This window comes from Protopterus annectens, chromosome 16.part0 (genome assembly GCF_019279795.1).
Source record: "Protopterus annectens isolate FY-2018-M chromosome 16.part0, PAN1.0, whole genome shotgun sequence".
Taxonomy (NCBI): domain Eukaryota; kingdom Metazoa; phylum Chordata; order Ceratodontiformes; family Protopteridae; genus Protopterus; species Protopterus annectens.
The window spans coordinates 624,225,351-624,240,023 of NC_056750.1; the positions used below are offsets into that span (position 1 = coordinate 624,225,351).

The following is a 14,673-nucleotide window of genomic DNA, read 5'->3' on the forward strand; positions in this document are numbered from 1 at the left end:
TTAGAATGGCAGCTCCAATTAGATGCCTTCTCATATCCCGGGCTCAATGATAACTGCAATATTGCAGCTATATTGAAGTATAGGAGTTATCTCAGATAAGTTACGTAGACATTTTATGAATGCCTTTTAGATGGTTCAACACAATTTTTAGGGCGCCCAGGCAGTGCAGTAGCATTTTATTTGCACTTTGAAACATTATTTTTAATATCCTTTAGTTTATCTAGGTAAATGTCAATTTTACCTACACTGTGTGTAGCCTAGTGCCATGTTTTTACTTGTTTTGTCTAGATGTAGTATTTTGTACACGGTCTGATTTTGCATGTTTGAAGGTTACTTAATCGACAGGCTAGTACATGCTAGGTTACCCTTTGGCGTTTTCCTCTTATTCTTATTTCTAAAAAATTTTTTGTACTTTAACTTTTTCATGTTGGCATTTTAAAACAATAGTTGTTTTGCTGTGGTTAAGGAGGTGATGTCAATTTGGCGCCACCCCCTTACCTTTTTAAACTTGTGAGCATTTGCTTTGGTTTCACTGATGAAGCTTCTGGTTTTCTGGAAGCGAAAACACTTTTGGTTCTTAAATAAAATTGCGTTCCTGAAGCTGAGCTTACTGGACTTCGTGGAGCATTGTTTTTTGTGGATTTACTTGTTGGTTTTGTTTTTTTCATTTTGTGGTCATAAAAAATAAAATTAATTTTTTTACCTGAAGGAACTTATCTGCTCAGCAATGGAACAGCATTAGCTGGCTGCCGATCCTCAAAAGTCCACAGAGCAGCACTCTCTTCAACAGCAGGAGAGCTCTGAAGAGCATGGTGCCAAACCTGTATTTTAGTTAATGCAGCTTGAGCTGATTCATTTTTTGGGCATGTGGAAAGTGCCCTGAAGCTTTGGAAGTTGGACAGCTGTTATAGCTTTACAAATATATAACCCATATAGTATAGACTACTCTAGCAGCTATCCATATGAACAACATTATGTGTTTCTTTTATTATAGCAGCAATATCCAAAACTGCGCAGGACCAAAACATAGAAAACTGCAGCAGGTAATGTACTTGGTTTTGCAGGCAACACAATTCCCCTGCTTACCATGAAAACTGCTTTTCCTTTTCCTCCAGTTCTGCTACCTCTCTTGTATTATTAAGCTTTTTCAGAGCGTTTAGTATAGATATTTCTAACTCCATACTTCACTTACCCTCCAGTCTACCTCTGTCACTGATATTTTCTGGCCCTCTTTCTTGAATATCCCCTGTCAGGAAAGATGATGTCCTTTAATACCTTGTATTTGGTGTCTAGATACTTACAGGCATTAATTTATATAACTAGGTAAGGAGCCTGGGTCCATGGACTCTTTTCTACCATGGTCTAGACCACAGGAGCAAGGATATAATAGTATCTATCTATAATAATATCTCTCTATCTACCTATGTATAGTGATATATAAGAATCTGTACGCATTTTTTTCTTATTTTGCAAATAAAAGACTCAATTACCCCTTTATAACACATGAACTTTCTTTAGGTACTTAGACTCACATAGTACACACACTAGATCCTAATAACTTCTCTTTCCAACCCATTCCAATAAACACCATAGTTAACTATCTCAAATGGCTTAACACTTGCTGCTGACTATCTACCTGCTGAATATCTAAAAATTGCTGCAGAATCAATATCCTATCCAGTATCCATATTAATAAATCGATCCATCTCAGAACAACAAGTCCCTAAAATTGTAAAGTATCACAGATCATTCCACAACATAAAGGTGGAAACTTGACAGAATTATCAAATTACAGGTCAATAGCTATACTATCACCATTATCAAAAATACTTGAGAGGAGGATCCATTCACAAATATCGAACTATCTAATAGCCAACAGTTTTCTAACACTCAGCATGGTTTCCATCCTAAATATAGCATGACCACTGCCCTTGTTAACTTTACTAACATTACTAACCACCATTGCAATGATGGTAATTTACTTTCCTCCATCTTTCTTGATCTGTCCAAAGCTTTTGATACTGTCTCCCATTCTAAACTCTTAACTTCACTCTTGGAACTTAAACTTAGCCATTCCGCACATATTTGGTTCCAGCAATATCTAACTGCATGTCAGCAAGCTGTAAAACTGTAACAAAATCTCTGTTCTTTACTACCTGTAACCTTGGGAGTTCCACAGGATTCTGGGCCCTCTTCTTTTTATTATCTTTACTAACAATCTTCATACTACCATCCCACTTGCTTCCATACTTCAATATGTGGATGATTCCACCCTGATTTGTGCTGCCCCAACACTATAAAAACTCCAAAAAGTCACCCAGCAGTCATTTAATGCTGTGGAATCTTGGCTAAACAATGCACCACTTATACTTAACCATACTAAAACAAAACTCATGTTCTTCTATCCAGCTAGAGTTGCAGACACCCACCCACCATTCAATATCTCATCATTAAAACATACAATTATTTTTCCAGTTTCCCCCCAAAAAATTACTTGGCGTGGTCATTGACCATAATATAAAATTCAACATGCACATATCACAAACCATAAAAAAGTTCACAAAAAACTAGAAACCCTGTACAGAAATTGGCACTTTCTATATGTCTGACTAATTCTTACAAACATTAAGAAATCTAACCCAGCAAAACTCAAAATTTGCTATAATAAAATTGCAAAGTTTGCCACAGTAACAAATTTCAGATCCCATCATTGTTTGGTTTAAAGCAACTATCCTGGCTCGAACTACCAAATCTACTTGCTTATACTCAACTCACCTTTGCCCACCAAATACTAAATCAGCCAGAAAAAATACCATTACTTCAAAATCTACTAATACACTACTCTAATAACAAGGTATTGCATTGCAGTAACAAAGCCTTCCTAAATATATTCAAATTTAACAATGCTGCTGGAATTTCCTTTCCCTTTACTCCAACTACACAGCCAAAACTTGCAATTCCCTGCCATTAAATATCGTAACTATTACTAACACTTCCAACTTTAAAAAACTTCTCAAATTACACCTATCAGAAACATGGACCTGCTCTTGCACAAACCCTGGTTAGGAACTAGATGTCTTAAGTCAGCTAATAGAACATAACCTGTTATATTTATATTTGAATAGTATACTCCTACTAAGTATATGTATAATTAACTTGCTTGTTTTCTACATACAATCACAGTACTGCTATTTTTTGTATCCTATCTAGACTGTATGATTGTATCAGTGAAATGTATAACATGTATTTTCATTTTGTACTTGTATTTGAGATGGAGTCAATATTTGTATCTGTATGTTGTATATGTATCTTATGGTTATTTATAAATGTGGACCTTTTCAACCCGGGCCTGGGCTGAACAAGGACATTTTGTCTAGTTGGACTTTCCCAGTAATCAAATGTAAAATGAATAAAAAAATAAATAATAGTTCCATTCCCTATTCAGGATTCCATACTTCTTCAGAAGGCTCACAGCCAGTGCAGTCCTGGCCATTAAACCTGACATCCTAAGCATTGTCCTCTTTTTTTTTTTGTATCTCCTCCTGTGCATCTCCAATGACCTCATCAAGTTAGTAAAAAGTGTAAATACTCAAACGGCATAACAAACTAAAGTGAAAAACGAAAACCAAAACAGGAAGAGGCAGCTCCCCAGCTCTTTATTGAATGTAGACAGAATAAAAGAACACTGATAACAAGTAAGATTAAGCGCTTCTTCAGATAATTAAAAACAGTTCAGGTTCTTCTTAAATACACATCCCCCTCCCTCCTACTAACTTGAATAGATAATAAGTGCCAAGTCTTAATTAATTAAGTGACCTTTCATTTTACAAATATCACATATAATGAAATAAAATAATGAAAGGTAAATAGTTAAAAAATAGAAAAATGAGTGAAATAACATTTGAAAACAAATAGAAATAAGAACAATATGTACACGTTTATGCAAATGTAACTTACGCATCATTTAAAATAATTAATAATAATTATTAACCCAAGGACTGTGCACAATTGAATACATTTCCTACCTGTTAAGGTCTACTAATATCCCCCCAGGATAAAAATACCTAATTAAAATAATCTACCTACATAACTTTACTAGTAGTTCTCATACTACTACGTTCACGATCAAACTAAATAATATGCTTCCCAAAATTATCTGTTCAGGTTCTCAAGTCTCAAAAGACACTGTATAGAGCAAGAATCATTAATACTTGGATAGTGACAAGCATCCAACTGTATCTGCCACATTAATTCCTTTTTCTCTAGGAGTAAAGATCTTGGTCCATTCCTTAAATCTTTTGAAATGTGGTCGATAATTGAAAATCTAAAATTATGTGTAGGATTCCCCTTTATGTGATTGGCTTGTGCGTTTTCAGTTTTCTCTTTTTTGATATAGTATAAATGCTGATATACCCGCTCACTTAATTTTCAGTCAGTCTTTCCAATGTAAAAAGCGAGACATAATTGGCATTTAGCTAAGTAGACCATGTAGGAAGAGTTACAATTAAATCTACCAGAGGTCGTGTTATAACATTGATCTCTTATATGAAACGTATACCCAATGTCTATGAATTTGCAATAATTACAAGATTCACATTTAGCCATGCCTGGATTCCTTACAGATCTGGTGTTACTTGTTTCGAGGAGGTTCTTCAAATTATTCCCTCTCTTAAATGTAAAAGCGGGAGTCAGCCCTTTTAGTGTAAGGAGTTCAGAATTATTGCTAAAGAGATTCCAATTTTTCTTTATTATAGTTAAGATGTGCCTGGACTAAAGGTTAGTATAAAATTAACAGGGGGCCTATTTTGTCCTTGATTTGTTTCAAAATCTACCGTGTTATGCGGAAGAGCTTCCCCTTGTAATACTGGAATATACACACTATTAGACCTCTTATGTGTTATCTCAGACATAATTTCTACTAAGACTGACTGCTAAGATACACAGGAAAGATACTTTTTCGAACACATACCTACATTTTATTAGTTCACATCACTTCCATCACAAAACGTCAGTGATTGAGGGCCAGTTAGTTTGGGCCACAAGGATGGTTACAGTTGAGAGTGAATTTATTAAAGAATGTGAAAAAATAGGTAATATGTTCATCACAAGGGGTTAGTCTACAGACCTTATAGTAGAAATTATGTCTGAGATAACACATAAGAGGTCTAATGGTGTGTATATTCCACTATTATGAGGGGAAACTTAGGTAGATTTAATTGTAACTCTTCTTATGTGGTCTACTTAGCTAAATGCCAATTATATCCCACTTTTTACATCGGGAAGACTGATCAAAAATTATGTGAGCGAGTATATGAGCATTTATACTATATCAAAAAGGAGAAAACTGAAAACACACTAGCCAATCACATAAAGGGGAATCCTACACATAATTTTAGATTTAGAATTATTGACCACATTTCAAAAGGTTTAAGGGCCAGCGGTGGTGGTGCTGCAGTAGTATTGTCGCCTCACAGTAAGACGCTGTCCGGTTCAATTCTCAGTTAGAGCATCTTCTGTATGGAGAAATGTGTGAATGGGCATGCCTTTGTTGAAGGTTGTGCATCAGAGCTGGTAATTCGGCATGTAAAAATCAACTACCAATCATTAGCGGACTGGAGTTCCGCTGTGGCGACCCCTAACCGGGAAAAGCCGAAAGACACAAATTTCAAAAGGTTTAAGGGGTGGACTAAGATCTTTACTCTTAGAGAAAATGGAATTAATGTGGCAGATCTGGTTGGATTATTGTCACTATCTGGGTATTAATGATTTTTGTTCTATACAGCGTCTTTTGAGAATTAAGAACCTGAGTAGATAATCTTGGGAAGCATATTATTTAGTTTGATCGTGAACATAGTAGTATGAGTACTACTAGTAAAGTTATGTAGGCAGATTATTTTAATTAGGTATTTTTATCCTGGGGATATTAGTAGGCCTTAACAGGTAGGAAATGTATTCAGTTGTGCACAGTCCTTGGTTAACAATTATTACTAATTATTTTAAATGATGCTAAGGTTACATTTACATAAACTTGTATATATTGTTCTTATTTCTATTTGTTTTTAAATGTTATTTCGCTCATTTTTCTATTTTTACTATTTACCTTTCATTTTATTTCATTATATGTGATATTTATAAAATGAAAGGAAACTTAATTAATTAAGACTTGGCACTTATTATCTAATCAAGTTAGTAGGAGTGAGGGAGATGTGTATTTAAGAAGAACCTGAATTGTTTTTAATTACCTGAAGAAGTCTAGTTACTACACAAGACGAAAAGTGCTTAATCTTACTTCTTATCAGTGTTCTTTTATTCTGTCTACGTTCAATAAAGAGCTGGGGAGCTGCCTGTTCCTGTTTTGGGTTTTGTTTTTCATTCAAGTTAGTAAAGAGAATGTATTAGTAGACTAACTTGTATGTACTCAACAGGTGAGTCCACTTTTCTCAGGTAAACTCGCTCTGTCAATGAAAGTTGTGCATGTGCTTCCCCTCAGCATGTAAAAAGGATAGTTTGCCACACTGTAACCCACTTTGAGGCTACCTAATGCAATTCTAGTACCACAGTGACTGCTTCTCTAATACAGAACTATCTGGGAGATGACCATAATCAATACCAAAACATTTTAAAACTTCCAAGCGTTCAGGTTATAATTGGAGTATGGCTTTATGGTTACAAATACAATGAACATAGCAACTGCTTCAAAATGCTAACCATTTGAGATTTGAGTTTTGGCATTAGGATAATATAAAATAAATCTTAACTGCATTTCCTTGAAACAAGATATGGGACTGTTGTTACCTTCAAGCATAGAGTTGGTGCCAAAGTACAATTGCAGGTCTTCTTCTTCCAAAGCCTGTAGAAATTCCTAAAAACATAGTGTTCATCAAGCTTTTCAAATGTTGGTAAGCTGAGATGCATTTTATTTGCTTTACTATGGTACTTTTATTTTAGGTTTAATGTCTAGCAGACCTACAGGCAACTTACATATACCTGTTTTAATGGATTCTGACCTAGTCACCATCAGCTAAAACAAACTTCCTGTCCAGTTTTCAAAGCAACTGAATCTACTATGCATTTAAACATGTAAATATAAAACTACTATCTGTAAATACACACACACACACATATATATATATATATATATATATATATATATGTGTGTGTGTGTGTGTGTGTATATATATATATATATACACACACACACACACACACACACACACACACACACACACACACACACACACACACACACACAGAATGTTTTCATTTTATTGCTAATAAACTGATGTATTTATATATTTATATCACACATAATTACAGAACCAGAGCATGCAGTTTCTTTGTTTCAAATTTACAAAATGCATATGTTTTCTGTAATGATTTTCAGTGATCACCTCCGATTGCCAATTCTATACTTCATACCACAGTTTTGTTAAGTAACTGCTTATAAACTTGTTCAGTTCTCAAAAGAATCCAGGCAAGAAAAAAACAGTATCATAATGAAAACAGAGATTGCTCTGTACTTTATATCTGTACTTAAAAATGATTTTATACTTTAAACCTGTGACTCTTACTCATTTATCAAATGTATATACCTGCCTATGTGTCTAGATCATAGCTGAAAAGGGTCCTTGATACAGTCTCCTTGATAAAGTCCACCTACCTAACAAACAATCAAATAAATGAATAAACAGAAAAAAAGCAAAAAGTAGAAAAATAAACATATTACAATGTTCAGGTAGAAAATTTTAGTTTTTATTTATCATATAAATGTCACTTTTTTATTCCTATCTCTCTTCCACTGCTTTAACTCACCATGACAAGACCACAATTACTGAAAAGCCATTCATCAGGAGCTGCAGTGCCACAGTAAAGTTACTGGGGAGGGGGGCTCATAAAGGTTGCCACAAGGTGTACACTAAGTGTACGTGTCGAATAACCTTTCTGAATGAATAGACAACAAAAGCACTGTGATAGGACTGCTCTTGAATTCAGAAAACTTACCTCAAGGTGTAGTGTACACCTTGTGTTAACCTTTATGAAATCCCCCACTGTGCTAATATTTTAAAAGGATAAAAGGAGTTAAAATATAGCAACTGTTAGTGTCACAGCTGATCAACATATCATAGATAGCTTTATGGACAGGTAAATGAGTTGTTCATCTAGGTTGTCAGCCATGGAAAGGATATAAGTTTACCTGGTGTAACCACATTAGCACTTCAAAAATATTTACAACCATGGGCTGGTTGTAACACATTGCAATATATTTACTCCGGACATCATAGGAAGCACAGAACCAAAACATGCTCCTGACCTGGGCAAAATAAACATTAGCTACCAAAATAAGCTGTTGAAATGCTTATTTCTGTTTTCTTAACAGTTGCGCTCATGAAGTGACCTGCGTATTCTTACTCAAAATCAGAGCATGCTGTTATTCTCTGAAATAGCTTTTCCACAGTACGCTATTATTTTTGAATTGCTTTTTTTCCATAATTCATAGATTTCTGATAAAAGAAATATTAATTTAGATATACCCCAAACTGATGAGTCTATTTGAAATTTTCACAATATTTCGGAACAGTTCGGCACATCCCTAACAAAACTGTGTTATTTGCATGTTAGAAAAGAGCCGAAAAGGTACCCACATGCGTCTTTCAACAGTTAACTACTTTTTACTCTGTCATAAATATTATACAACTGCTTTTTATATGTAAGTAACATAAAATGATTATGTACCTGATATAAAACTGCGTTTTATACGTAAGTGATGTGAAATGATTATGTATCTAATATAAATTACAAATTCTAATATTGCAGACTTTGCTCTTACAGAAAATAATAGAATAGTTCAATCACAGGTCAACACTAAAATTAGACTTACCTCTTGCAAAGAAAATTGCAGCCGTGCCAAATAAACACAAGGTAAACAGGCCAAAGCTATAAAAATCAGTGTTCTAAACATGGCGTTCTGTAGTTCTTTGTTACAGAAAACTGAGAGTTTACAGTCTAAATGTAAAGAAATGATGTTGATCACAGACCATTCTGACAGAATTGTGAAAGTTTGGCCTTGGAACAGGCTGCATAGCTGAAGAGGCCACTGCTGCAGAAATAAGGGGTCATGTTTTAGTAAACTAAACACTGAAAGGCAAACAGCCAGCTGGCTTTCACAATGACAAGCATTTGCAAATCTGCTGTGCTTTAGGAGAAAAAGAGCAACTTGAAGTAAAAAACGTCAAGAAAATCTTATTGTAAAACAATGGTTGTGCTGCACTAAGCTTAAATGAATAACTAAAATATAAAAGTGCAGTAGAGCATATTTAATTAGAAACAGAAACAACAGATCCATATCATGACTGTATAATAACAGTGGTGGCAGAAAAGGCAACTGAAGCTACATGGTCATAAATTATGGTGTGAACTTTATTTTCTTGTGCGGGAGGAACTATTGTGCAGCAGTTCCTAACAGTCATGCCGCATGTAAGAAATAATTACATACTTAATTATCGCACAGCCTAGCAATGGAAACATAAACTATGATGCTGCCATCTCATGAATTGTCACATGATAAACAGGAATCCTGCAGACATTTACTTATGAATTTCATGTGACTGGGTAATACTGTTTTTATTTATTTATTTTGAAAAATGAAATCCTAAAGGAACAGAGAACAAATCCAATAGTCCAACAGCAACAAAACCCTGTGGCAGAAGACAACAGCAGTAATCCAAACAGCTTCAGGAAAATCCAAACAGCTTCAGTAAAATCCAAAATTGTTTATTGTATAAGCGCTTTTGTAATGTTACACATTACTTCATCAGATGTTTACTGATTACTGCTGTTGTCTTCTGCCATAGGGTTTTGTTGCTGTTGGACTATTTATTTATTTTATTTATTTGACATTTGGTAACTGGGAAAGTCCGACTGGGTCAAAAAAGTCAATTTTCAGCGGAGGCTCAGGGAGAAAAGCTCCATTACAATAAGAAATAAAAAACATCAAGTTACAAATAGGAGATACATAGTATACGATCATTAAACTGCAGTAATTAGTTCACTCAAAATTATATGCACATGTTTAGCAAAGACTTAATTTTCAAAAACAAGACGTGGGTTTAGTATGGGTAAAAATATGAAGATGGCAACACTGGCATTGAGGCAGAACAGTTGTACATGTGAGGTATTGGGGCTTTGGTGTGTTTAATTAGACAATGGAAATTGTGAATGCAAGACTGGTATTATGGTGAAGAGCTTGGAGGTCTGATGAGGCAGGAAAAAGCAGTGGAGCAATAAGAACAAAGCAGATGACATGGATAGTTATATGTGTGGTAGGGAAGATAGAAGAGCAGGACAGGTAGCAGGTGAAGTGATGAAGAGGTGGTGTCGGGAAAGAAAAGGATAGGGGGAGGAGGGATGTTTGTGAAGAGCGAGGTGGAGGAGTTAGAAATAGTATAGTTAGGACAGAAAAAAATGGGGATGGGGAAGAGGGTTAAAGTATAGTTAAGAGAGTTAAAAAGAAGAAGAGGAGGTAAGGGGCGAGGTCCCAAACCTCTGGAGGTTATGTGGAAGAGGACTGGAACTAGCATGTGAGGTGAGACAGAAAAAGAATAGTTGGCAGAAAGAAAAAAAAGGAAGGGAAAGAAATCTAGAGTGCGGATGGGTGGGAAGGGAAAGGGGACTAGAGTGGGCATGAAAAAGAAAATACTTAATGATGAAAGTGTGGGTGGTTGATCAGGATAAAAATGGAGGGATAAGTAAGAAAATATATTAGGGTGGTTTGGCACACTGGCAAATATGTTTGTTGAGAAGGATGTTTTTAAGAGTGTATTTGAATTTGGTAAGATTTGATATGGCTCAAATATCCAGAAGTAACCTGGAGTCTAAAATACTACCTCTGATTCAAGCAAAAGCTGGATCTCTACCTGTCTAAATAATAGATAAAAGAAAAATGTAGTTCTGTCTTAAAAATGAAGTAAATGACAACATGCGTAAATATAGTGACAGTGTGACACGCAAGTGTGTAATTAAGCACAACTAATGGGAGGGAGTGGGTCATTCACGTTTTAATCATGGAAGATTTGTTTATTCACAAGGCACAACTTCAGAAACTAAGCTACAGTGCGCCCCCCCCCCACACACACACACACACACACACTGTGGCTAAAACTATGACTTACTAATGACCCTGCAATGGGCTACTACAATCATATAATATCATAATAAAAAACTAAATAAATAAATTTAAAAAGCATCTTACATTTTTATGCTTTCTCCCTTGTGCTTACCAGTCAGTGCCTACCTTCAGCTAATGGGATGAGAAAAGACAGGAAAAAATGTTATTCGGGTATCCTCAAAGGGAGTTTGATCTCTCATATTTCACTATTCCAGTGCCTTTCCTGATGGAGCTATCATCATCCTAGTGTTCTGGGGGGGGGTCTAACTTCACCCCAACAGATTGGGTTCACCCACATTTAAGGATGGACCATAATTGTCCCAGACTAAGCAACTATTTGACAGAGGAAGGTTCTATTACATCCTGTACACTGGTGAGGGGGACAGATTACAGATTTGACATGCATATGACCAGGGTGTGGGTGCACATTACTTGCCCGTAATGCTTGCATGCTTCTATGCATATGCTGACCTCCAGCTACAGTGCTTTGAACTGTTTGGTACAACCAAGTGTACAATGTGTCTTGTCTTGCTGATGCCCTTGGCATCTGCATCCCTTAGAGACCAGTACAACAAGGGGTCACCACCTCTCCCCACTCTAAGATGGGCAAATCAGCACTGGCTATTCACTCCCATTTCTCATTCTCAGCTCCTTCAGCACTTGGACAACTAGTAGATGTCAGGTTGTTTATCCCTCTTTGCCATGAAACAGACAAATATATTACCTTTTTGAAATAAGGCCTTCATATAATGTATAATCCTTGGTTCTGTTCATCTACAATGTTACAGATTAAACATGTGGATTTAAAATATGGCAGACTTGCAAGTTAATAGGTTAAGAGGTAAATACTAGGCAATCAGTTGACAGCCTAGTAAAACAAACAAAAAAAATATTCAAAACTTCCTTTCAGCCCTGAGGAGAGAAATACAAAACAAACCACTGGAGAATTTGAGACTGCCTGCCAGTTATTTAGGTTTACCTTGAATGTGGCAAGGGTACTATCCTGCTTGACATTTGTTTAGAAGTTTACACCAGAGGTGATGGATATGTTTTGATGTCAATCTGTCATACCAACATGTCTTATTAATCTGCTGACAATTGTTTAAAATATTTATGCAAGTACTTTTGCTATTATTGTATTTTTCATCAGTTTACATTGCCTGATTTTTCTCTTTCAAAATACAATTCCTAAGATTTGAAAATTAGCACATCTGCCAGTATATATTTTATATTTTCTTTCTGTCCATGCCTTACACTTTTTAAACAAATATTTATTGTATCCAGAAAGCAGAAACAGCCATATGCACAATGTCCTTAACCAGTTAAGTGATACAATATCAAAAACTCACTATATCTCTGTTGCTGTTGAATGTTCATCTACTCTAATGCAAGAACTCGGGCACATATTAAAAACTAATACTTACTTAAAATTACCCATGAGTCAATAATCAGAATTACCAGAATGTATTACCCACATTGCCTAATTGTTAATAAACTTCATATATACATATTAACAATCATATAGGGCGTTTATGCTCCTCGTAGGTTGAATAGAATGTTCCCTATGGTAGATGTACATTGTTGTTGGAGATGTGAAGAGTATATTAGGGGCATGAGAACATAATTTCTTTTGTCATGTGTTAGTCCAAATAATTTTAAGGTAGCCTTAGAAGGTTCATAGGTTCATAGGTTCATCTTCAATTTGTAAGGACTGCTATCTGAAGCTTTATGACAGAAAGTACAACAAATGAAAATGTTTCTTGAATCTTAGAAATAACTGCATTGTTCTAAAAATTATGTTCTGATTTTTCGTACCGAAGAAAACTATTACACAAAGGTGGTTTTGTTAATTGATCATTCGGATTATAGGGAAAGCTGCATGACAAAAAAACATAGTCATGGGAAAAGTGAGTAAATGGTAGGGGGAGTCAGTAGAATTATACTTATAAATTCAAGGTACTATTAAGTTTATTGATTGGATAAAGGTTAATACCTTGAGTTACATACTAGGAGTAGCCAAATTGTAACCACCCACCTGCAAGTACCAGGAAGGTAGCTCGGTGCAAGTCAAATTGCAGTACTGGCACATTTTCTACGGGCACATATCTTCTTGGCGCTGGAACCAGAGGGCGGAGGGTGGGGGAGAGGAGGCACGGCAAGCAACCTCCCACTTACAGCTGCAGGTTAGACAGGAGGCTTTAAAAAAAGCTGTAGTTTGTTGTGTGAGTCTTCCTTAAGGAGAAACATGCATGCGTCACGACGGCAATGTCATCAAAATGCATTCTGCAGTTCCACGCGGAGTTTAAGCCAGGCCAGCCGTTCAAGAGAAGAGTTATGTCTCTACGTGTTTTCGTTTGTATTATAAAATTAAAGATGGTAAGTGTATGTTTCTATGTGTAATGCAAACTGTTCATTTCTGTATGAGAGAAAATGTGTGTGGGTATGTGTATGGAATTTAAACTCGCTGTTTTGTTTGTGTTAGATATGACGTGCGTGTGTGTTACTGTGTGAGAGTAGGTGTGTGTGTGTATGGAATTTAATCTAGCCATTCATTCTTTTGGAAGAAAGTCTTTGTTGCTGTGCAAGAGAGTAGGTGTCTGTGTGTGTTGCTTTGTGAGACAGTCATATGCATGTGCTGCTGTGGTAGATGTGTGTGTGTGTGTGTGTGTGTGTGTGTGTGTGTGTGTGTGTGTGTGTGTGTGTGTGTGTGCATACCGTAAACTAGTGTGTGTGCGTACCTTAAACTAGTGTGTGTGTGTGCATACCTTAAACTAGTGTGTGTGTGTGTGTGTGCATACCTTAGACTAGTGTATGTGTGTGTGCATACCTTAAACTAGTGTGTGTGCGTGTGTGTGTGTGTCTGTGCATAACTTAAACTAGTGTGTGTGTGTGTGTGTGTGTGTGTGTGTGTGTGTGTGTGTGTGTGTGTGTGTGTGTGTGTGTGTGTGTGTGCATACCTTAAACTAGTGTGTGTGCGTGTGTGTATAACTTAAACTAGTGTGCGTGTGCATAACTTAAACTACTGTGTGTGTATGTGTGTGTGTGTGTGTGTGTGTGTGTGTGCATAACAAACTAGTGTGTGTGTGTGTGTGTGTGTGTGTGTGTGTGTGTGTGTGTGTGTGTGTGTGTGTGTGTGTGTGTGTGTGTGTGTGTGTGTGTGTGTGTGTGTGTGTGTGTGTGTGTGCGTGCATAACTTAAACTAGTGTGTGTGTGTGCATAACTCAAACTAGTGTGTGTGCGTACCTTAAACTAGTGTGTGTGCATACCTTAAACTAGTGTGTGTACGTACCTTAAACTAGTGTGTGTGTGTGTGTGTGTGTGTGTGTGTGTGTGTGTGTGTGTGTGTGTGTGTGTGTGTGTGTGTGTGTGTGTGTGCATACCTTAAACTAGTGTGTGTGCATACCTTAAACTAGTGTTTGTGTCTGTGCATAACTTAAAGTAGTGTGTGTGTGTGCATAACTTAAACTTGTGTGTGCATAACTTAAACTTGTGTGTGTGTGTGTGTGTGT

The 14,673-nt window shown here is 36.2% G+C and overlaps 1 protein-coding gene across 1 annotated transcript in view; it reads right to left on the bottom strand.

Moving 5' to 3' along the window:
• Positions 1-9,080, bottom strand: part of ADAMTS13 (ADAM metallopeptidase with thrombospondin type 1 motif 13) — a 1,149,238-nt gene extending 1,140,158 nt beyond the window's left edge. The window contains exons 1-2 of the mRNA XM_044058222.1: positions 8,879-9,080; positions 6,796-6,862 (exon numbers count right to left, since the gene is read on the bottom strand). Coding sequence (XP_043914157.1) covers positions 6,796-6,862; positions 8,879-8,959 — 148 coding nt within the window. The 5' untranslated portion in view covers positions 8,960-9,080. The remainder of the gene's footprint in view (positions 1-6,795; positions 6,863-8,878) is intronic.
• Between the last annotated feature and the right edge of the window lie 5,593 nt (positions 9,081-14,673).